We start from the raw sequence: 24,360 nt of genomic DNA on the forward strand, positions 1-24,360 counted from the left end.
GAGCATCTCCCCTCCCATGGATATGGAGCATCTCCCCTCCCATGGATATGGAGCATCTCCCCTCCCATGGATATGGAGCATCTCCCCTCCCATGGATATGGAGCATCTCCCCTCCCATGGATATGGAGCATCTCCCCTCCCATGGATATGGAGCATCTCCCCTCCCATGGATATGGAGCATCTCCCCTCCCATGGATATGGAGCATCTCCCCTCCCATGGATATGGAGCATCTCCCCTCCCATGGATATGGAGCATCTCCCCTCCCATGGATATGGAGCATCTCCCCTCCCATGGATATGGAGCATCTCCCCTCCCATGGATATGGAGCATCTCCCCTCACATGGATATGGAGCATCTCCCCTCACATGGATATGGAGCATCTCCCCTCACATGGATATGGAGCATCTCCCCTCACATGGATATGGAGCATCTCCCCTCACATGGATATGGAGCATCTCCCCTCACATGGATATGGAGCATCTCCCCTCACATGGATATGGAGCATCTCCCCTCACATGGATATGGAGCATCTCCCCTCACATGGATATGGAGCATCTCCTCACATCACATTGATATGGAGCATCTCCCCTCACATTGATATGGAGCATCTCCTCACATCACATTGATATGGAGCATCTCCTCACATCACATTGATATGGAGCATCTCCTCACATCACATTGATATGGAGCATCTCCTCACATCACATTGATATGGAGCATCTCCTCACATCACATTGATATGTAGCATCTCCCCTCACATCACATCATATTGATATGGAGCATCTCCCCTCACATCACATCACATTGTTATGGAGCACCTCCCCTCACATTGATTGAATCTCTATATAATCCTTGTATAATATGTAGCTTAAGGCAGGTGACCATATGATCCAATGCCTCATTTTTTAAATGTTTTATTATTTTATTATGACTTATATATACACAATTATTATTATTTTACACGGTTAACACAGTCTGTTACTGTCACTTTGTCATATTGTTGTCTAATATCTTTTCATTTTCGTTTTGAATGTTCTTAATTGGAAAATTAAAATTAAATATAAAATTTTAAAAATCTATGCTTTTCTTAAAATCAATACACAGAACTATATTTTGTCTGCTTATTTAGTTTAAATAAATTCATGTTAGCAGGCAATATTAACTAGGGAAATTGTGTCACTTCTCTTGCGTTCATTGCACGCAGAGTCAGGGTTTATGCAACAGTTTGCGCCGGCTGGCTCGTTGCAAAATAATTTGCCAGAATTTAACATAATTATGACATAACATTGGAGGTTGTGCAATGTAACAGGAATATTTAGACTTATGGATGCCACCCGTTAGATAAAATACAGAACGGTTCTGTATTTCACTGAAAGAATAAACGTTTTCGAAATGATCGTTTCTGGATTTGACCATATTAATGACCAAAGGCTCGTAATTCTGTGTTTATTATATTATAATTTAGTCTATGATTTGATATTTGATAGAGCAGTCTGACTGAGCGGTGGTAGGCAGCAGCAGGCTCGTAAGCGTTCATTCAAACTTTACTGCGTTTGCCAGCAGCTCTTTGCAATGCTTGAAGCACAGCGCTGTTTATGGCTTCAAGCCTATCAACTCCTGATATCAGGCTGGCAATACTAAAATGCCTATTAGAACATCCAATAGTCAAAAGTATATGAAAAACAAATGGTATTGAGAGAAATAGTCGACGCGTCATAATTCCTATAATAACTACACCCTAAAACTTCTTACCTGGGAATTTTGAAGACTCATGTTAAAAGGAACCACCAGCTTTCATATGTTCTCATGTTCTGAGCAAGGAACTTAAACGTTAGCTTTTTTACATGGCACATATTGCACTTTTACTTTCTTCTCCAACACTGAGTGTTTTTGCATTATTTAAACCAAATTGAACATGTTTCATTATTTATTTGAGACTAAATAGATGTTATTTATGTATTATATTAAGTTAAAATAAAAGTGTTCATTCAGTATTGTTGTAATTGTCATCATTACAAATATATATATCAATAACTAAATAAATAACTAGGCTTATTAAATCGGTATCGGCTTTTTTTGGTCCTCTAATAAATTGGTATTGGTATCGGCGTTGACAAATCCTACTCGGTCGACCTCTATTTTGTACAGTGTGTGTGTGTGTACATGTTAAAAAGGTCTTCACACGAAGAGCAGTTCCACCTTTCCCTCTGAGAGGAGGAAATGTAGACATATTGCCTACACCGACTGACCCAGTCCTCACAGATCTAACCCCAGTGCCTGGGGTCCAGACTAGTCTAAGCTAGGAGTTAGGGCCTAGACTAGTCTAAGATAGCACCCTAACCCCTATCTAAAGGGCTAGGGGGCCAGCTAGCGTCTAGGGGGCCAGCTAGCGTCTAGGGGGCAACTCCAGTCCTCGAGGGCCTGATTGGTGGCACCTTTTCTCTCTCTAGCAAACACAGCTGATTAATCACATGTCATTCTAAACTGAAGATCGTGATTATTGGGGTCAGGTGTGTTAGCTGGGGCAAATACTGTGACACCAATCAGGCCCTCAAGGACTGGAATTACCCACCCCTGGTCTAGGGGGCTAGCTAGTGGTGACTTATAGATGGGGCCTACAGGGTGGCAGGGAGTGAGAGGACCGAGACGCAGGGAGTGAAAGGACCGAGACGCAGGGAAGGAGAGGACCGAGACACAGGGAAGGAGAGGACCGAGACGCAGGGATCAGGAAAATACAGACTGCTTGTTTTGTTAACCTAGACTGAATGACCTATTTCACAAGGAGCAAGACCCACTTCCCATCCAGGGAGGCCACCCATGCAAAAATACTGTGTGTGCGTTGACACGAGAGATGTGGGAGAAAGTGAGCTAGAATGATCTCAGCTCTCCCCCTGATGTTTGCCTCTAACCTACATTAGTGGAAGTAGAAGTTTCAAGTTGTAGTTGCCACATGCACAAGTACAGTGAAATGGTTAACTTGCAAGCCCTACACAACAGTGAAGTGAAGATGAAATCACACACACAAGCAAAGCTGGAGTTCACAAGACACAGCCATACAGAACGGAACCATCTTTGCAACAGAAAAGTTTTTAAGTAAAAGTGTGTGTTAGTGGGTGGATCGTGCCAGTCAGTGTACCCTCTGCTCTGCCTGTGTGACTGAGTCAAACCTTAGCCTACACCTGGCTGTCAGAAGGATTTTACAACGCTGCCCCAGGCGGCCTGCAGGCCAAGGGAAGTAGTGGAGGGCTGAGGTCTGGGGGGTTGATGGTTGTATTTCCTGTCTAAACAATGTCACATGGGCTTTTGACAACAAGCAATATTAAGAGGCTGTTGATATTCATCTGGCTAAAGCCTTCTGTTAACTAGTGTATCTTGCTCAACACAGTCAGCGACCTGGGTTCAGAGGATTGTTCAGGCTGGTTTGAAAACCCCTCACAACATGCCTTCCCTGACCTTACCAACACCAACAAAACTACCTCAACCTGCCTGCCCTCCTAACATTCTCATCCTGAATGGGTCAGAGATAGAGTGTCGACTAGGGCTGTCCATGACACTCCCAAAAAATATTGGTCGACCGAGAGTCTTTTGTTCTTTCAAACAACTGATCGGACAACATTTTCTCATTTGTATTTTTCCATTTATAGACATCCTATGCATTTGAATAAATTCAACTATATGCACTGAGCGTGTCTGATGCTTTAAGCACACTGTCTGATGAAATCATTAAGAGACAAAAATGACTAGAGGGAGTCCGACCGCAATTGATTTGATTGTGCGGGGCCGTGATAAATAAATCACATCAATATCATCACATCAATAAATTGGTTATAAACTCAGAACACATGACAGAAAATTGGATGCAGAGGTTGTGACAAATAAACCTCAAAATGGGGGAATGTTTACTGGTTGCTCGGGAGGTAACGGGGAAGTTGGAGGTGTGGAATAACTGACTAGTTGTAGAAAATAGTGGAGATGAAGAAAAAGAGGGAGAAAGCACTAGTATATTATGTTGCCAAACACCCATGCAGGGAGAGAGAGGAGAGAGGGGCTGTGTGTTGGTTCATATGTTCACCATGCAGGGAGAGAGGAGAGAGAGGCTGTGTGTTGGGTCATATGTTCACCATGCAGGGAGAGAGAGGAGAGAGGGGCTGTGTGTTGGTTCATATGTTCACCATGCAGGGAGAGAGAGGAGAGGGGGGCTGTGTGTTGGGTGATATGTTCACCATGCAGGGAGAGAGAGGAGAGAGGGGCTGTGTGTTGGTTCATATGTTCACCATGCAGGGAGAGAGAGGAGAGGGGGGCTGTGTGTTGGGTGATATGTTCACCATGCAGGGAGAGGGGGGCTGTGTGTTGGGTCATATGTTCACCATGCAGGGAGAGAGGAGAGAGAGGCTGTGTGTTGGGTCATATGTTCACCATGCAGGGAGAGAGGAGAGAGGGGCTGTGTGTTGGGTCATATGTTCACCATGCAGGGAGAGGGGGGCTGTGTGTTGGGTCATATGTTCACCATGCAGGGTGAGAGAGGAGAGAGAGGCTGTGTGTTGGGTCATATGTTCACCATGCAGGGAGAGAGAGGAGAGAGGCTGTGTGTTGGGTCATATGTTCACCATGCAGGGAGAGAGGGGCTGTGTGTTGGGTCATATGTTCACCATGAAGGGAGAGGGGGGCTGTGTGTTGGGTCATATGTTCACCATGCAGGGTGAGAGAGGAGAGAGGGGGGCTGTGTGTTGGGTCATATGTTCACCATGCAGGGAGAGGGGGGCTGTGTGTTGGGTCATATGTTCACCATGCAGGGAGAGAGAGGAGAGAGGGGCTGTGTGTTGGGTCATATGTTCACCATGCAGGGAGAGAGAGGAGAGAGGGGCTGTGTGTTGGGTCACATGTTCACCATGCAGGGAGAGAGAGGAGAGAGGTTGTGTGTTGGGTCATATGTTCACCATGCAGGGAGAGAGAGGAGAGAGGTTGTGTGTTGGGTCATATGTTCACCATGCAGGGAGAGAGAGGAGAGAGAGGAGAGAGGGGCTGTGTGTTGGGTCATATGTTCACCATGCAGGGAGAAAGAGAGGCTGTGTGTTGGGTCATATGTTCACCATGCAGGGTGAGAGAGGAGAGAGGGGCTGTGTGTTGGGTCATATGTTCACCATGCAGGGAGAAAGAGAGGCTGTGTGTTGGGTCATATGTTCACCATGCAGGGAGAGAGAGGAGAGAGGGGTTGTGTGTTGGGTCATATGTTCACCATGCAGGGAGAAAGAGAGAGGCTGTGTGTTGGGTCATATGTTCACCATGCAGGGAGAGAGAGGAGAGAGAGGTTGTGTGTTGGGTCATATGTTCACCATGCAGGGAGAGAGAGGAGAGAGGGGCTGTGTGTTGGGTCATATGTTCACCATGCAGGGAGAGAGGGGCTGTGTGTTGGGTCATATGTTCACCATGCAGGGAGAAAGAGAGGCTGTGTGTTGGGTCATATGTTCACCATGCAGGGTGAGAGAGGAGAGAGAGGTTGTGTGTTGGGTCATATGTTCACCATGCAGGGAGAAAGAGAGGCTGTGTGTTGGGTCATATGTTCACCATGCAGGGAGAGAGAGGTTGTGTGTTGGGTCATATGTTCACCATGCAGGGAGAGAGAGGAGAGAGAGGAGAGGGGGGCTGTGTGTTGGGTCATATGTTCACCATGCAGGGAGAGAGGAGAGAGGCTGTGTGTTGGGTGATATGTTCACCATGCAGGGTGAGAGGAGAGAGGCTGTGTGTTGGGTGATATGTTCACCATGCAGGGTGAGAGGAGAGAGGCTGTGTGTTGGGTGATATGTTCACCATGCAGGGTGAGAGGAGAGAGGCTGTGTGTTGGGTGATATGTTCACCATGCAGGGTGAGAGGAGAGAGGCTGTGTGTTGGGTGATATGTTCACCATGCAGGGAGAGAGGAGAGAGGCTGTGTGTTGGGTGATATGTTCACCATGCAGGGTGAGAGGAGAGAGGTTGTGTGTTGGGTGATATGTTCACCATGCAGGGTGAGAGGAGAGAGGCTGTGTGTTGGGTCATATGTTCACCATGCAGGGAGAGGGGGGCTGTGTGTTGGGTCATATGTGAGTGCGTTACAGTATTAAGACTAAACAGGAAGTACTCTAAAGCCTTCATCTCCATGGTGGTTATAGGAGGCTGCTATACTAAGCCTACTAATGATAATTACATGACTTATCATAATGATGACCTGACCTGTTCCAGTTTCAACTGTTCTGCCTGCGGCTATGGAACCCTGACCTGTCCACCGGACGTGCTACCTGTCCCAGACCTGCTGTTCTCAACTCTCTAGAGACCGCAGGAGCGGTAGACATACTCTTAATGATCGGCTATGAAAAGCCAACTGACATTTACTCCTGATTATTATTTGACCATGCTGGTCATTTATGAACATTTGAACATCTTGGCCATGTTCTGTTATAATCTCCACCCGGCACAGCGAGAAGAGGACTGGCCACCCCTCATAGCCTGGTTCCTCTCTAGGTTTCTTCCTAGGTTTTGGTCTTTCTAGGGAGTTTTTCCTAGCCACCGTGCTTCTACACCTGCATTGCTTGCTGTTTGGGGTTTTAGGCTGGGTTTCTGTACAGCACTTCGAGATATTAGCTGATGTACGAAGGGCTATATAAAATAAACTTGATTTGATGATCATAACAATAAGGAGATGGAGGGTTATTTTTACAAATAGAATTTAACAATCTGGAAGTGTAAACAGTAAATAAATTATAAATTATACCTGAGAGGCTGTTCAAGTGGAACAAACACGTCTACATCCCTTATCAGAGCAGAGAAAATATTAAAAACAACTGACTTGGTAAAACAAAAATATCCAACATGTTGTAGTTGGTGCTCACAGAATCAGTACTCTATTAAACAAACACTCAAACAGGCAACAGAAGCAGGATTTGTCTTATTTCTGGAGATATGGAATATTTATAAAGCCAGGCACATTTAACAGTTAGGCTATTGATTATAGACTTCCCTTTAAGTTGGTTTCCTCTCTCTTCACTTAAGTCATGGGCTGTTTTCTCCTCATTCTGCTGCTGCTGCCTCCACAGCAGTTCTCTACACCAATATGCTGCTTAACTTTGCACATAGCCACATGGTCTAGGAAAAGACACCATTTCAACAGTGCACTGATGCGTTTCAGAACTGTGGACAGCGACCTCTATCCAACGCGGGAGGAAGTGCCTCAGTTGTAAGGCAATATTTGTATTAGTGTGGCACCCTTGTGCCTACGTAATATAACCATATACAATTTCAGTAGCACATAATTTAGTGATGGACTGTACCATTCCCACAGCCTCCACAACGAATTAGTCCACTCAGACAGGTAAGACACAATGATTATTATTATTTATTTTTTTGCAGCTGCTCAACAAAATAAATCTTGGTCGACTAAACAGCCCATCCAACCAAACAATCAACCAGTCGACTAAATGGGCTCAGCCTTAATGTCGACACCTATAAATATCCTGGTATACAGCTGTACTGGTCACTGTCATTCCATACCCACCTCCAGGGTAGTTACATCCACCGCAGTGAAAACATTCTTCACCCACCCTGCCAAGCACAGCCTTGGAACAATGAACATACTGCCAATCCTGGACAAGGGCAATGTGGTTTAAAGGCCCCAAAACCTCCCTCAAACTAGATGTACTTTACCACACTGCCATCCGCTTTGTTACCTGTGCCCCCTTCAACACTTATCACTGTGACCTTTACAGCCTGGTCAACTGGCTCTGTTTACATACGCGACACTAGACCCCTCTACCTCAGCATCTCCCCTAGCAACAGCAACCTGCTCTCTGCTAGATGTAGAGCTGGTTATTCCTGTCAGTCATGACAGTGTTTTGCCGCCAACGACTGGAATGAGCTGCAAAAGACCATCAAAACTTTACACATTCATCCCACCACACTCCTTCAAAACATATTACCTGATCAATATACACCTGCTGATCATTCAGTCTGACACCACTCCTTCAAAACATATTACCTGATCAATATACACCTGCTGATCATTCAGTCTGACACCACTCCTTCAAAACAAATTACCTGATCAATATACACCTGCTGATCATTCAGTCTGACACCACTCCTTCAAAACAAATTACCTGATCAATATACACCTGCTGATCATTCAGTCTGACACCACTCCTTCAAAACATATTACCTGATCAATATACACCTGCTGATCATTCAGTCTGACACCACTCCATCAAAACATATTACCTGATCAATATACACCTGCTGATCATTCAGTCTGACACCACTCCTTCAAAACAAATTACCTGATCAATATACACCTGCTGATCATTCAGTCTGACACCACTCCTTCAAAACATATTACCTGATCAATATACACCTGCTGATCATTCAGTCTGACACCACTCCTTCAAAACATATTACCTGATCAATATACACCTGCTGATCATTCAGTCTGACACCACTCCTTCAAAACATATTACCTGATCAATATACACCTGCTGATCATTCAGTCTGACACCACTCCTTCAAAACATATTACCTGATCAATATACACCTGCTGAACATTCAGTCTGACACCACTCCTTCAAAAACATTACCTGATCTGCTGACTGATCAATATACACCTGCTGATCATTCAGTCTGATGTGTTTTCATTTTTGCTGCCTGTTGTGGTATTTCTGCTCTAATCCATTGTTAATGTTTCTCGTTAGGGCGGCAGCAAGCCTAGCGTGGTATTAGGCCATTAGGCTACGTCATTTTAGTCATTATACGCAGAATAATTAACAGCAAGTGTTGGGTGTTGCGCAATAGTCTATCCGACACAATTGCGCACAGCAGACTTGGTGTCCAATCCGAGGCACAAAGACATGAACATGTTACCTTGATGCTTTCTCTTGAATCTAACCCTGCTGTAAATCAAGCAGACAAGACGATCAAACTCAAATAGCAAGAGATATTCCATCCAACATGGATCCAGGCACAACCGTCTTCACCAACTTAAGGAACGAGACACCATAATATTCTGGACATTACTCCAGCACCTGGGCTGTTTGGGCATTGCATGTGCCATCACAACAGCTGCTCCTCACTTGACTGTCACTTGGAAAATCCCTTCCTGGATCAGATGTATGAAAATATCAGAGTAACTCAAATCAGAAGGACACCAAATGCGCATCCAACAAGTACTTTACACAATTATTGAAGAACCACATTAATGACAGTATCGATCAAGATGTGACTTTCGGTTCGAAGCATCAGATGCTTTACGACCCACCAGGTGAATCGGGCAGTATTCACGTTTTACCACCCACCAGGTGAATCCGGCAGCATTAACGTTTTACCACCCACCAGGTGAATCCAGCAGTATTCACATTTTACCACCCACCAGGTGAATCCGGCAGTATTCACGTTTTACCACCCACCAGGTGAATCCAGCAGTATTACTGTTTTACCACCCACCAGGTGAATCCAGCAGTATTACTGTTTTACCACCCACCAGGTGAATCCAGCAGCATTACTGTTTTACCACCCACCAGGTGAATCCAGCAGTATTACTGTTTTACCACCCACCAGGTGAATCCGGCAGTATTACTGTTTTACCACCCACCAGGTGAATCCAGCAGTATTACTGTTTTACCACCCACCAGGTGAATCCAGCAGTATTACTGTTTTACCACCCACCAGGTGAATCCAGCAGTATTACTGTTTTACCACCCACCAGGTGAATCCAGCAGTATTACTGTTTTACCACCCACCAGGTGAATCCAGCAGTATTACTGTTTTACCACCCACCAGGTGAATCCAGCAGTATTAATGTTTTACCACCCACCAGGTGAATCCAGCAGCATTAATGTTTTACCACCCACCAGGTGAATCCAGCAGCATTAATGTTTTACCACCCACCAGGTGAATCCGGCAGTATTACTGTTTTACCACCCACCAGGTGAATCCAGCAGTATTACTGTTTTACCACCCACCAGGTGAATCCAGCAGTATTACTGTTTTACCACCCACCAGGTGAATCCAGCAGTATTAATGTTTTACCACCCACCAGGTGAATCCAGCAGCATTAATGTTTTACCACCCACCAGGTGAATCCAGCAGCATTAATGTTTTACCACCCACCAGGTGAATCCGGCAGTATTACTGTTTTACCACCCACCAGGTGAATCCAGCAGTATTACTGTTTTACCACCCACCAGGTGAATCCAGCAGTATTACTGTTTTACCACCCACCAGGTGAATCCAGCAGCATTAATGTTTTACCACCCACCAGGTGAATCCAGCAGCATTAATGTTACCACCCACCAGGTGAATCCAGCAGCATTAATGTTTTACCACCCACCAGGTGAATCCGGCAGTATTACTGTTTTACCACCCACCAGGTGAATCCGGCAGTATTACTGTTTTACCACCCACCAGGTGAATCCAGCAGCATTAATGTTACCACCCACCAGGTGAATCCAGCAGCATTAATGTTTTACCACCCACCAGGTGAATCCGGCAGTATTACTGTTTTACCACCCACCAGGTGAATCCAGCAGCATTAATGTTTTACCACCCACCAGGTGAATCCAGCAGTATTAATGTTTTACCACCCACCAGGTGAATCCAGCAGTATTAATGTTTTACCACCCACCAGGTGAATCCGGCAGTATTACTGTTTTACCACCCACCAGGTGAATCCAGCAGTATTACTGTTTTACCACCCACCAGGTGAATCCAGCAGCATTAATGTTTTACCACCCACCAGGTGAATCCAGCAGTATTAATGTTTTACCACCCACCAGGTGAATCCAGCAGTATTACTGTTTTACCACCCACCAGGTGAATCCAGTAGCATTACTGTTTTACCACCCACCAGGTGAATCCAGCAGCATTAATGTTTTACCACCCACCGGGGGGAATCCAGTAGCATTTGTTTCACTTCTAGAGTAGTGAATAACTATGTAGAGATGCCATCTTCCACATACTCTAGTGCTAACATTTCAGTATAGGGAGTCATGTCCTGTGTAAGTGGCTGTGATCTGTTAATAGAATTCCATTGTTACTGTGATACCCGTTTAATTACATTTAATAGTGTCATCCACGCACTGTTGCCTTGTTCTCTTCATCCACTGTAGGGACCGGTTTCTCCTGGCCCTGTGGGGGCCATCTTTGTACTTGCCCTAGTCCCTGCACACTTGATTCAATTGACCAAATCATCACCAAACGTCTGACTGGAGTCGAGTGCGTTGGATGCGGGGGCAGTGATGTGCCACCTCGGGTCCCCGGGGACAGGACTGGGGGACACGGTCAGACGGTGTTTGCGCTGCTAGTGAAGAAAGTCTAGTTATTTTCAGCATAGGCAGTTATGTCCTTTGTCAGTGGCTACACTGTGCAAATAGGATTCCGTTGTTACCTTAACACCTATTTTATTAATTTAATTTAATCTTCTCTTTTGTGTATTCATTTTCTGTCAATGTTTTTTGTATGACGCCTTGGTGTGGGGTGGTTGAGGGGGGGGACAAAGGACTGGGGATGTTGTATTGCTGTCAATGTCAAATCAAACATTTTATTGGTCAGATGCGCAGAATACAACAGGTGTAGACCTTAAAGTGAAATGCTTATTTACGAGCCACTAACCAACATTGCCGTTTCAAAAAATACGGATAAGAAAAAATATATAAAAGTAACAAGTAATTTAAGAGTAGCTGTAAAAAAATAACAATATATACAAGGGGGTGCCGGTACAGAGTCAATGTGCGGGGGCACCGGTTAGTTGACGTAGTATGTGCATGTAGGTAGAGTTATTAAAGTGACTATGCATAGATGACAACAGAGAGTGGCAGTGGTGTGGAGGGGAGGCAATGTGAATAGTCTGGGTAGCCATTTGACTAGATGTTCAGGAGTCTTATGGCTTGAGGGTAGAAGCTGTTAAGAAGCCTCTTGGACCAAGACTTGGTGCTCCGGTACCGCTTGCCGTGCGGTAGCAGAGAGAACAGTGTATAACTAGGGTGGCTGAAGTCTTTGACAATTTTTAGGGCCTTCCTCTGACACAGCCTGGTATAGAGGTCCTTGATGGCAGGAAGCTTGGCCCCAGTGACGTACTGGCCGTACGCAATACCCTCTGCAGTGCCTTGCGGTCAGAGGCCGAGCAGTACCATACCAGGCGGTGATGCAACCAGTCAGGATGCTCTCGATGGTGCAGAGGTAGAACCTTTAGAGGATCTGAGGATCCATTACAAATCTTTTCAGTCTCCTGAGGGGGAATAGGTTTTGTCGTGCCCGCTTCACGACTGTCTTGGTGTGCTTGGACCATGTTATTTTGTTGGTGATGTGAACACCAAGGAACTTGAAGCTATCAACCTGTTCCACTGTCTCGTTGTCGTCGGTGATCAGGCCTACCACTGTTGTGTCATCTGCAAATTTAATGATGTGTTGGAGTCGTGCGTGGCCATGCAGTCATGTGTGAACAGGGAGTGCAGAAAGGGACTGAGCACGCACCCCTGAGGGGCCCCTGTGTTGAGGATCAGCGTGGAGTATGTGTTGTTACCAACCCTTACCACCTGGGGACGGTCCGTCAGGAAGTCCACAATCTAGTTGCAGAGGGAGGTGTTTTGTCCCGGCGTCCTTAGATTAGTGATGAGCTTTGAGGGCACTATGGTTTTGAACACTGAGCTGTGGTCAATGAATAGCATTCTCACATAGGTGTTCCTTTTGTCCAGTTGGGAAAGGGCAGTGTGGAGTGCAATAGAGACTGCATCATCTGTGGATCTGTTGGGGCAGTATGCAAATTGGAGTGGGTCTAGGGTTTCTGGGATAATGGTGTTGATGTGAGCCATGACCAGCCTTTCAAAGCACTTCATGGTTACAGACGTCAGCGCTACAGGTCATAAGTCATTTAGGCAGGTTACCTTAGTGTTCGTGGGCACAGGGACTATGGTGGTCTGCTTAAAACATGTTGGTATTTCAGACTTGGACAGGGAGAGGTTGAAAATGTCAGTTTAGACACTTGCCAGTTGGTCTGCACATGCTCTGAGTACACGTCCTGGTAATCCGTCTGGCCCTGCAGCTTTTGAATATTAACCTGTTTAAAGGTCTTGCATCGGGTTCTTGGTCACCTCCCTGACAAAGGCCCTTCTCCCCCGATTACTCAGTTTGACCGGGCAGCCAGCTCTAGGAAGAGGCTTGTTGGTTCCAAACTTCTTCCATTTAAGAACGATGGAGGCCACTGTTCTTGGGGCACATTCAATGTGGCGGGGGGTTTTTTTGTACCCTACAGTCTCCTCTGAAAAGTTGATGTTGAGATGTGTCTGTTGAACTCTGTGAAGCATTTATTTGGGCTGCAATTTCTGAGGCTGGTAACTCTAATGAACTTATCCTCTGCATCCTCTGGGTCTTCCTTTCCTGTGGCGGTCCTCATGAGAAACAGTTTCATAGCGCTTGATGGTTTTTGCGACTGTACTTGAAGAAACTTTCAAAGTTATTGATATTTTCCACATTGACTGACCATGTCTGAAGTAATGATGGACTGCTGTTTCTCTTTGCTTTTGAGCTGTTGTTGCCATAATATGGACTTGGTATTTTACTAATCTTCTGTATACCACCCCTACCTTGTCACAACAACTGATTGGCTCAAACGCATTAAGGAAAGGAATTCCACAAATTCACTTTTAACAAGGTACACCTGTTAATTTAAATGCATTCCTGGTGACTACCTCATGAAGCTGCTTGAGAGAATGCCAAGAGTGTCCAAAGCTGTCAAGGCAAAGGGTGGCTACTATGAAGAATCTCAAATATAAAATATATTTTGATTTGTTTTACACTTTTTGAGATACTACATGATTCCGTATGTGGTATTTCATAGTTTGTCTTCGCTATTATTCTACAATGTAGAAAATTGTAAGAGAAAAACCACGGAATGAGTAGCTGTCCAAACTTTTGACTGATACTGTACATAAAAAAGAGTAACAATTTTACATTCACATTTATTATTTTGGATTTTTGTGCAGATGAAAACTTTTCACCCCGTAACAGAGACAAAATGTTAGGTAGTTACACTGCAATTCTGAGATCTCTATATAAATAAAACTATCCGACATCTACAGTGCTTTCAGAAAGTATTCATACCCCTTGAACAACATAACGCTTTGTATTTAGTACAAAAAGTTCATTTCTTGGCCACATGTTTTGCAGTATTAGTTAATTAAGTGCCGTGTAAACAGGATGCATGGTTTTAGAATATGTTTTATTCTGTACAGGCTACCATATTTCCACTATCATTTAGGTTAGTATTGTGGAGTAACTACAATGTTCATCCATTCTAATAAGCTCTCATATCACAGCCATTCAACGCTGTAACTGTTTTAAAATCAACATTGGCCTCATGGTGAAATCTCTGAGCAGTTTCCTTCCTCTCCTTACAGATAATTGTATTTGTGGGGTAGACATTCAAAAATCATGTTAACCACTATAATTGAACACAGACTGAGTCTACGCAATTTATGACTTGTCATTAAGCACATTTTTACTCCTGAACATATTTAGGCTTGTCATAACAAAAGGGGTTTTAAATAGTTATTCACTCAAGACATTTCAGCTTTTCAATTATTAGTCATTTCTCAAATGTTCTATAAAAAAAAATCCACTTTGACACAGTGGGGTAATGTGTATAGATCAGTGAAACAGAATTCCACATGTTAATCTATTTTAAATTCAGGCTGTAACATGTGGGAAAAGTAAAAGGGGTGTAAACATGTAAAAAAAAATTTATGATATGTTTGATGAACCTTTTCTCTGTATATAGTGTGTTATATGTTTAGTGGTATTGTGTGTTCAGTTCTATGTTGAACCTCTTGGCCAGGTCGTCATTGTAAATGAGAATAGGTTCTCAATTGACTTTATTGAATAAAGGTGAAATAAATCATTAAGGCTGCACAGAAACTGTCCGAAATGGCAGCCTATTCCCTATATAGTGCACTACTTTTGATTAAGACCCATAGGCCTCTGGGATAGGGAATAGGGTGCCATTTTAGATGTGGCCTGTGTGTGAGAGAGAGTGAAGACAACATTTTGACGTTTTCCTGTCATTCGCATTTTCTGTTGATATTTATGCGTAACCAAAAATATTTTTACAGTAAGATATGCATTCTTGAATACTGTGTTACTGTAAAACCTAGAAAAACACCCTGGTCCATATAACACACACAGAGAATGTTTACCCATAAGCACCTGCTCTAACACTACAACACTGAAGAGCCGGACACATGTTGGCTATGCGTGCACACACACACGTTGACATTAGAAACACGGACATATCTCTTCCTGGCTTTCCATCAGGTTGACGTTCCCCTGTTTGAAATGCCTCCTTCCTTCCCCTAAAGTAATCAGTGATGGTCAGATGATGGGTGAAAGCTATGCAGTGATCGATGCAGATAACCACATATTCACTTCAACAAATCAAGCAGAACTGCAACAGACAGCAAGACAAGGTGGCAGGTTTGGGGGTGGTACTAGATGGGGAGGGTTGGGGTCTGGTAGGGTAGAATGGGGTTGCTGGTGGGGTCCTTTCAGGTCAAGTAGGGTTGGATGGAATTGGTTTGGATGGGGGTACTAGGCCGAAGTCCTAGGGTGAGATGAGTTTGAATTGAGTTCAATTAAATAGAGGAAGGTCCCAAGGGCTAAACCGTGGGATCAGGCACAGCTAAGGGTTCTGAACGACAGCGGCCAGGGTTAGGGCCGAGTGCTGGATCCAATGTCATACCTGCAGTCTCTAGCAGGGCCTTGAAGGTGGGCCCGTGTCTGGGTGAGGGGTAGGGTTAGAGGTGAGGGTTTAGAGCGCGTAGCTGCAGTCTCTAGCAGGGCCTCGAGGGCCCGTGTCTAGGTGAGGGGTAGGGTTAGAAGTGAGGGATTAAAGCGCGTACCTGCAGCCTCTAGCAGAGCCTCGAGGCGGGCCTGTGTCTCTGGGTCGACAGTGCGGAGGTCCACTCCGTCTGTGGCGCTGGACAAAAGCAGCTCCGAGGCTGTCTTCATGATGGGGTTCTCCAAGTCCTCCTGGTCCAAGATAAATGACTCCACCTGGGGTAAGAAGAAGAGGGAGAAAGACAAGTGTAAGCAATGCATAACATATAAAAGCACATAACAGCAGACGGGGAAATCTCACTTGATGTTGCATCTTGATCTGCAGCCAACCCCCAAAATGTGTAATATTATATTGATTAAAAATCTGTATCCATAGGTCTTATTCAACTCTGTCCATCAACAACTATGACTGGAGTCATGTAATGTAAACGAGCACAGGTCTTCAGGTTGACTGGTGTCCTGCACATCTCCACTCTTATTTACATGACTGGATGTTTTGCTCCAACACACCACCTCTTGATGAGTGAGTAAAAACATGTGGCTCAGATAACCAACTGCAGCTGAAAGGTATTGGCCGTGGCTTGTCGCGGGTATAAAGGATCCGTCACCTACTCTGGACAAATGACCAATCAAATGAGGGGTGTGGTTCCATATTTCTAACATATTTTCTAGAGATTTTTATTGTTTATTAAAAGGGGTGGTTCAGTTACATGTCTCACCATTTTGGTCCAAAGTTGTGTCTGTATGAGACGTAAGGCTTCCCATCCGGAACAGTTCAACAATATATTAGGAGCACATTGTGAAGTTCTTGGTAGTTTTGGTCTTTGGCCGAAGTCGGTAGCCGAAGTGTACGTCCCTTCGCCGGTGATTGGTCAACAGTAGGGATTGGTCAACAGTAGGGATTGGCCATTTTGAGCCTGTACTTGAACCCACAAATGCTGATGCACCAGATACTCAGCTAGTCAAAGAAGTCCAGTTTTACTGCTTCTTTAATCAGAACAGTTTTCAGCTGTGCTAACAATTACAAAACGGTTTTCTAATGATCAATTAGCCTTTTAAAATGATAAACTTGGATTAGCTAACACAACGTGCCATTGGAACACAGGAGTGATGGTTGCTGATAATGGGGCCTCTGTACACATGTCGATATTCCATAAAAACATTTTTTTTTAATTTATCAGCCATTTCCAGCTACAATAGTCATCTACAATAGTCATCTACACTGTATTTCTGATCAATTTCATGTTATTTTAAAATGGACAAAATAAATGTCCTTTTTCAAAAACAAGGACATTTCTAAGTGACCCCAAACTTTTGAATGGTAGTGTATATTCATTGAGCTTGTCTGATGCCATAAGCGCACTATTTCATGAATTAAGCCACAAATGACTCGAGGGAGCCGGAGATCAAGATAACCAGAAGAAGAAAAATATAAATACCTGGACCATCCTTCTCCCGCTCCTCCTGGATTTCACAGATTCTGACAGTAATAGACTACACAAGAAGGCAACCTTTCTCATGTGGAACGCCAATTTATATCTTACGATTTCTACCGATCTGCCTGCCAGTTACGGTTTTCATATTCACATTTTTATTTATAATAACATCTTGTAAAAAATGCCAATAAAGCCAACAAATAAAAACATTGCAGCCTGCAGTAAGAAAATATCCTGATAAATATCCTATAAATCATGTCGACTTAGCATGGCCTGTCTGCAACGAACTTGAAACATTGTATCAAGTATTAAGTTGGGTCCAGCCTGAAGCTCCTGCTGGCAAACTTGCAACACTGTATAAAATATTCTGGGCCCTCAATTTCCTGGCTGCCAGTGAGCTCAGGACAGACACAGCTGTAGGCTATTTGCACAATGGATAAGAAGTAATCAGGTAGGCCTATTTTATGACGTTTCCACTGGATCAGAGCATTACATTTTTTTAACCTTTCACACTGAGTGGTTATCGAAAGGGAGAGGGCTGGAAAGATTTTTAAAATACATTGAGGAACGAACTATTGTCATTCTCAGTGGAGGTAAAAACAGACATTTGCTTGCTGTTTGAGTTGAAGAAAACATTCCTTTGAGAGGATACACAGCTCATTAGTGGAACGTGAAGCTAAATCAGAAATACTATCAGATCCCCAAATGGACACATATATAGTGCATCTGGAAAGTATTCAGAACGCTTCCATTTTTCCACATTTTGTTACGTTACAGCCTTATTCTAAAAATAAAAATATATTTTTTTAAGACGGAAGCCACTCCTCAGTAAAAGGCACATGACAGCCCGCTTGGAGTTTGCCAAAAGGCACCTAAAGACTCTCAGACCTATCAAACCATGATTGAACTCGTTGTCCTGAATGACAAGCGTCACATCTGGAGGAAACTTGGCACCCTCCCTACGGTGAAGCATGGTGGTGGCAGCATTATGCTGTGGGGATGTTTTTCAGCAGCAGGAACTGGGAGACTTGTCAGGATCGAGGGAAAGATGAACGAAGCAAAGAACAGAGAGATCCTTGACGAAAACCTGTTCAGGACGTCAGACTGGGACGAAGGTTCACCTTCCAACAGGACAACGACCCTAAGCACACAGCCAAGACAATGCAGGAGTGGCTTCGGGACAAGTCTCAATGTCCTTGAGTGGCCCAGCCAGATCCCGGACTTGAACCCGATTTAACATCTCTGGAGAGACCTGAAAACAGCTGTGCAGCAATTCTCCCCATCTAACCTGACAGAGCTTGAGAGGATCTGCAGAGAAGAATGGGAGAAACTCCCCAAATACAGGTGTGCCAAGCTTGTAGGATCATACCCAATAAGATTCAACGCTGTAATCGCTGCGGACGGTGCTTCAACAAAGTACTGAGTAAAGGGTCTGAATATTTTACATTTGCAAACATTTCTAAAAACCTGTTTTTGTTTTGTCATTATGGGGTATTGTGTGTAGATTGATGAGGGGGCAAACTATTTAATCTATTTTAGAATAAGGTGGTAACATAAATTGTGGAAAAAGTCAAAGGGTCTGAATACTTTCCGAATGCACTGTACATTATATTTAATTTTTTTTAAACTACTGCTTGAGTAAAAAAAATATTGGTCAACCAACAGCCGACCAAACAAACGACTAATTTGGGTCAGCCATACTGCCTATAAAAAAAGTGTTTAAAAATTTTGTTCCATGATCTAGCCCTGGTAGAATAATTGAAAAGGCCATCCTAATTAATGTTTTCTTCATTTAACAAATTATTTTTAATTTATTAACACGGCGGTTTAGGCCTGTATTAAATGTAGGCTACATGTCTGATTAGGCTTATATCCATGACTTTACATGTCTGATTAGGCTTATATCCATGACTGAATAGGCTTATTATATCCATGACTTTACATGTCTGAATAGGCTTATTATATCCATGACTTTACATGTCTGAACAGGCTTATTATATACATGACTTTGCATGTCTAGGCTTATTTTGATGTTATATAATTAAGGTAGGCTATCATTAGGCTAATTAAACTTTAATTTGTATTTATAGAGAAGGAAACACAGCAGCAACAAACTTTTCAGAAGAAAGACACATTTCAAGCTTACTGTTCTGAACATGAAGCCCTGGCAGTGTCGCGGGAGAGAAAGAGGTAATTGGATGATGCTTTCTTCAAAAATAGTTTACTTTGACTATGAGCCCTAAACTAATGGAGAATGTGAAAGGATGCTGTACTTTCCAAGCGCAGCTCAATCAGGCTACACACGGCCTTGCTATTGTACGGTCCGAGACACCCTCATGCCCTCCAAGAACTGGAAGCCAATCTGAAAGACCTATTGCAATTAGGTGAAGGTTTTAATATAAAGGCCTCACAATGTTGATGAATAGCAAGCACATACAATAACACCAAACAGCAGGAGCCATTCAGTAGGATTATTTATTTACCTTTAGGCAAGTCAGTTAAGAACAAATTATCATTTACAATGACGGCCTACCAGGGAACAATGGGTTAACTGCCTTGTTCAGGGGCAGAACAGATTTTTACCATGTCAGCTCGGGGATCCACCCCATTTAGCTTAACCCGGAAGCCTGCCGCAACAATATGTCAGAAGAAACACTGTACACCTGGTGACAGTGTCAGCGTGCACGTGCCCGGCCCGCCACAGGAGTCGCTAGAGCACGATGGGACAAGGACATGCCGGCCGGCCAAACCCTCCCCTAACCCAGACGAGGCTGGGCCAATTATGTGCCGCCTCATGGGTCTCCCTTGGGTCTCCCTGTGTCGCGGCCGGCTGCGACACAGCCTGGGATCAAACCAGGATCTGTAGTGACACAGCTAGCACTGCGATGCAGTGTCTTCGAGCGGTGCACCACTTGGGAGGCCCCATAGCTGACCCTTTAACACAACAACACATCAGCATTGACGAGGAAAACAGCATGCAGCAAATTCAGTACATACAGCACGGGCCCACTCGCGCAGCTCCATGCTGGGACTGGCGCTGCCCAAGGTCAGGGCCAGAGAGAGGGACATATGTCTGTCTGTGTACCCAACAACATTCCGACTAACCTGTCCCAGTTCCAAACTAAGGTCCTGTTTACTAACATTGCTTGGCAAAGATTTGAGGAAAGTGCTTATGAGGAAGTGCAGATAAAATGAGGGAATACATACTGTGAATTCAACACTAGCGATATTCAAAGAGCATGAATTACGTGGTAAAACTTCAGACAATAGGTAAAGCAGTTTCAAATTCACTAATACATTTAAATAATTGTAACAAAATGTTCACATTCCTAGTAGTACAGGATGCTAAGATAAGTCATGAAAACAATGTGCCACCTGCAACTGTCAAACAGCATTCAAAATAAAAAGAGTTGACTGAGCTAACTCAGCTACTGGGAGTCCACAGACAGAGTCCTCGTAACAGTCTGTGTGAAGGACAGTCTGTGTGAAGGACAGTCTGTGTGAAGGAATGTAGCGATACACTTGGAATGCAGAACCAAATTACCTTTGGGGGATGTAGTTCCAAGAGGACCAACAAACAACAATTGTCATCAGTCCTGCCCATCAATGAACTACAGTTCCCACCACTGTGTGGCATCCGGAGAGCTGGAAAGGCCTGGAAAGGCATCTGCTTAATCCTGGAGCTCAGAGTTCAGCTGTAGCCCACAGGAGTGAGCTCTCCACTAGGCTAACGTTTCACAACAATACCTCCCTTTCAGCCAGATCCTCATGGAGGGGTGCCAGGTAGTCTAGTGGTTAAGAGCATTGTAACCGAAAGGGCGCTGGTTCGAATCCCCGAGCCAACTAGGTGAAAAATCTGTCAATGTGCTCTTGCTTCTGTAAGTCACTCTGGATAAGAGCGTCTTGCTAAATGACAAATGTAAATGTAAAAAAAAAAATCATTACATTCCTTTAGAGGCCACAAAATATGAAAGGTATCAGACATACACTGTACATTCAGCCTCAACTAATTCCTTACAGACACGAGAGCCATAGCTGCCTGCTCTCGTCTCCTATCACTGGAACCATGCTCCAAATGAAACATAACAACTTAACATCCATTCCAGACGTAATGCTCACGGTCTACTGATGGTATGGTCAGGTAGTGTCTGCAACATGTTAACATGCCAGGCTCCACAGCTTCCATCAACACCACGATGTGTGAAAGTGCTCTCTGTAGGTGCACATGTTAAGAGAGAGACTTGTAAAATGACAGAAGAAAATGTCAACGCCTCATTAACAAATAAAATCCTTTGTTGAAATATATGGGTAACTTATTAGTGGATTGGTTTTCCAGTATCATCTGGGTTTGGGCCCCCTAGCCCTGAGCCACTATCAGGTTATTGTCTGGGCTGACAGTTCCAACATGCATTACACATGACCCTTGCCTGGAAACCCGATTGCATTGAATTCTATGTCAAGCAGACGGTTGTCTGTGTGGTTGGTCCTTTCGCAGGTAGGAATGAGATGCATTGTATCCACAGGAAAGTGTAATTACATCAACTTTCAAAGAGCTGGTAGTGCATTCAGATGGATGAGCTGAAGCATGGGCACAAGGTGAAAAAGCATGCATTCTTGCAGAGCTCGTGCAGGATTGACAAGCTTCTGCCCATACTTCATGCGATAGAAGTCTCAATGCACTACCAGAGCCTTGATAAGGTGATGTAATTATACTTTCCTGTGGATAGATTGTCTCACATTCCTACCGTCAAAAGGAACAGCAGTAACAACCGGTAGTGTTTAAAATGTATTTTTATTCAACATGCTGGGTTGTAGAGGCCGTGAGAGAACGCTTTCTTGATCCAAACACTCATTTTTGCCCGACGGGAAATTAAATTGCAAAGTCGGGTTTCCAGGAAAACATGATCCTAGACTGTTACTAGAATGGGATTCTATACTGTCACATCACGCCATGCAAGCCTAATTACATTTAAACAGTTAGAATGACAAGGCAGACATGGTGCCTTTGTAGCCCATGTAGGAAGTGGACAGAATAGCCAGACAGGTAGCAATGTGTCAGTCACACAACCAACTTGATAGTGTCATGGTTGGCCACCACAAATCCACAAACAGGTTAGAGTAGTGTAGGTTAGAGTAGTGCAGGGCAGGGTATGGTAGGTTAGAGTAGTGCAGGGCAGGGTATGGTAGTTTAGAGTAGGGTAGTTTAGAGTAGGGTAGTTTAGAGTAGGGCAGAGTAGAGTATGGTAGGGCAACCACTGCTGTGTCTTCAAAAGTCACACCTTCACCTGACCTGGAAATGGATGTTGATTGGTTGGTGGTGAGGTCAAACAGTGTCAGGGAACCAGTCCACATAAGCACGATTGTAGAGTAGAACCCGTTATGTTGTCATCATCATTAAAAGATGACAGAACAGGAGATCGTGGTTTGTGTGACTATGTTGTAGCTCGCGATATCAGCTCAACAGACGTGTTTCAACCTCAACTATGGTGTCCTGTGAGCCTGCCAACACATGGAAAGTTAGCCACAACTCTGAAAAGGGACTGCTATGAGTTGTAACAACGCAGGACAGTGATATAGAGTTGGCACTGCCTCACGAGGCTGAGACAAATATCATCTGATCATTCTGTGTTATTTATGACAGCCCGATGATCCCTCACACAACTAGTTAGGACAGTTAACGTTAGCTAACTAACTGTCTAAAACGTGTGTTGAGGAATTGAAGGACAGTCGGATTTAAAATGTATATACGTTAGAAAGGTGACGTAATTGCACCATTACGATAAAATGGTAGCTAGTTTCAATACTGGCAAGATTGACAGCCCTTGCTTGTTCTGGCCGTGTGTGAATACGTGCTCTCCCACCAATGTGTACAGTGTGCGAAGTCGAGAATGTGTGTCTGTGCTGTGAGACGATTGCTAACTTACTAGCTAAAGTTAGCTAGCTAATACTGTCGATGGCATGAACGCTTCCACCCGAACTAGGCCGTGGTCACAGCCTACGCCGCATAAATAAAACATTCCATCGATTATCGTGCAATTATGTCGGTGTCTGGCACTATTCTCCTTGTCTGACAACCCATGAGAAATTGAGTTTGCTGGAGACATGTCTCGTGCAAATTCGTAGTGTTTTTTTAGGTTATTTCGTCAGCCTAGGAGGGGGTGGCTGTGGACAGCTAGCTAGCTGGCTAGGCAGGGAGATGAACGTTTGTTAACTAACGTTAGCTGGCTAACTAGCATATATAGCAAACGTTACCTCTGATACCTCGTCTTCGTCGCTGTTGGATCCGGGACCAGAGGAAAGTACTGCAGCAGCAGCCAGTTTAAAATCCAGTCTGTCTGTAGGAGGCCCACTTGGCTCGCCGAACAATCGTACTTTCTTTCCGCCCACACCAATCCCTATGCCCCGGAGTCCGACTCCTGGTGTTCCTCCGACCCCCATCCCTACCACTGGGGTGCGAGGAGTCACCGAGTCAATCTCGTCCTCGAAGCCGTCCGTCAGCATTCTCGTCCCGGCTACTGCATCCTGCATACTTATATTGACAATACGTATAATAGCGTTCTTATTGTTGACCTTAACTTCCTTTAGGGGTATCTCTTGTGGAATAGTCTGGCGTTTTTACTTCAGGAAATCCTGAAACTCTCCCAAAGCGAGGGTTGAGGAGGATCTCTTTCCCCCAGCCATTAGCTAACTTTCTAGCTAACAACCTAACACACTGCGCACCTTTTCTCAGAAACCCCGCCTCTAAACAAATGCTGAAATTGCAATTGGCTGATGTAAAACATTGACTGACAATGATTGGTTTATATTGTTGCTTGTCAAGTGAAAGCACGCGACGTCACGTTAGGTTTACCGATATCACGAGTCTCTGAGAACGAACGTCAAGACGTGCTGTGGCCTCACTGGCCCTGGCATTTCACTGGTATTAAAAGTAAATTGGTATAAACTGGAATATTCCATAATTGACTTTCATGTCAACATGATATTTGGAACGCCAGAAACAGGGACATCAAAAGGAAAGTAACTGAACTGAATGACTACCGACCTGTAGCACTCACTCCCATCATCATGAAGTGCTCAGAGA

The 24,360-nt window shown here is 44.3% G+C and overlaps 1 protein-coding gene across 15 annotated transcripts in view; it reads right to left on the reverse strand.

Moving 5' to 3' along the window:
- The window catches only part of LOC129858403 (ankyrin repeat and KH domain-containing protein 1-like), a 61,983-nt gene extending 37,989 nt beyond the window's left edge, over positions 1-23,994 (reverse strand). For 11 of the 15 annotated variants that reach the window (XM_055927601.1, XM_055927597.1, XM_055927595.1 and 8 more), the window contains exons 1-2: positions 23,532-23,992; positions 15,906-16,059 (exon numbers count right to left, since the gene is read on the reverse strand). In XM_055927601.1, the coding sequence (XP_055783576.1) occupies positions 15,906-16,059; positions 23,532-23,807 (430 nt within the window). In that variant the 5' untranslated portion in view covers positions 23,808-23,992. Of the gene's footprint in view, positions 1-15,905; positions 16,060-23,531 lie in introns of all 15 variants that reach the window. The other 4 variants (XM_055927603.1, XM_055927602.1, XM_055927604.1 and 1 more) reach the window with 2 other exon arrangements.
- Positions 23,995-24,360: the final 366 nt, after the last annotated feature.

Source organism: Salvelinus fontinalis, chromosome 6, assembly GCF_029448725.1.
Source record: "Salvelinus fontinalis isolate EN_2023a chromosome 6, ASM2944872v1, whole genome shotgun sequence".
In the NCBI taxonomy this organism is placed as follows: domain Eukaryota; kingdom Metazoa; phylum Chordata; class Actinopteri; order Salmoniformes; family Salmonidae; genus Salvelinus; species Salvelinus fontinalis.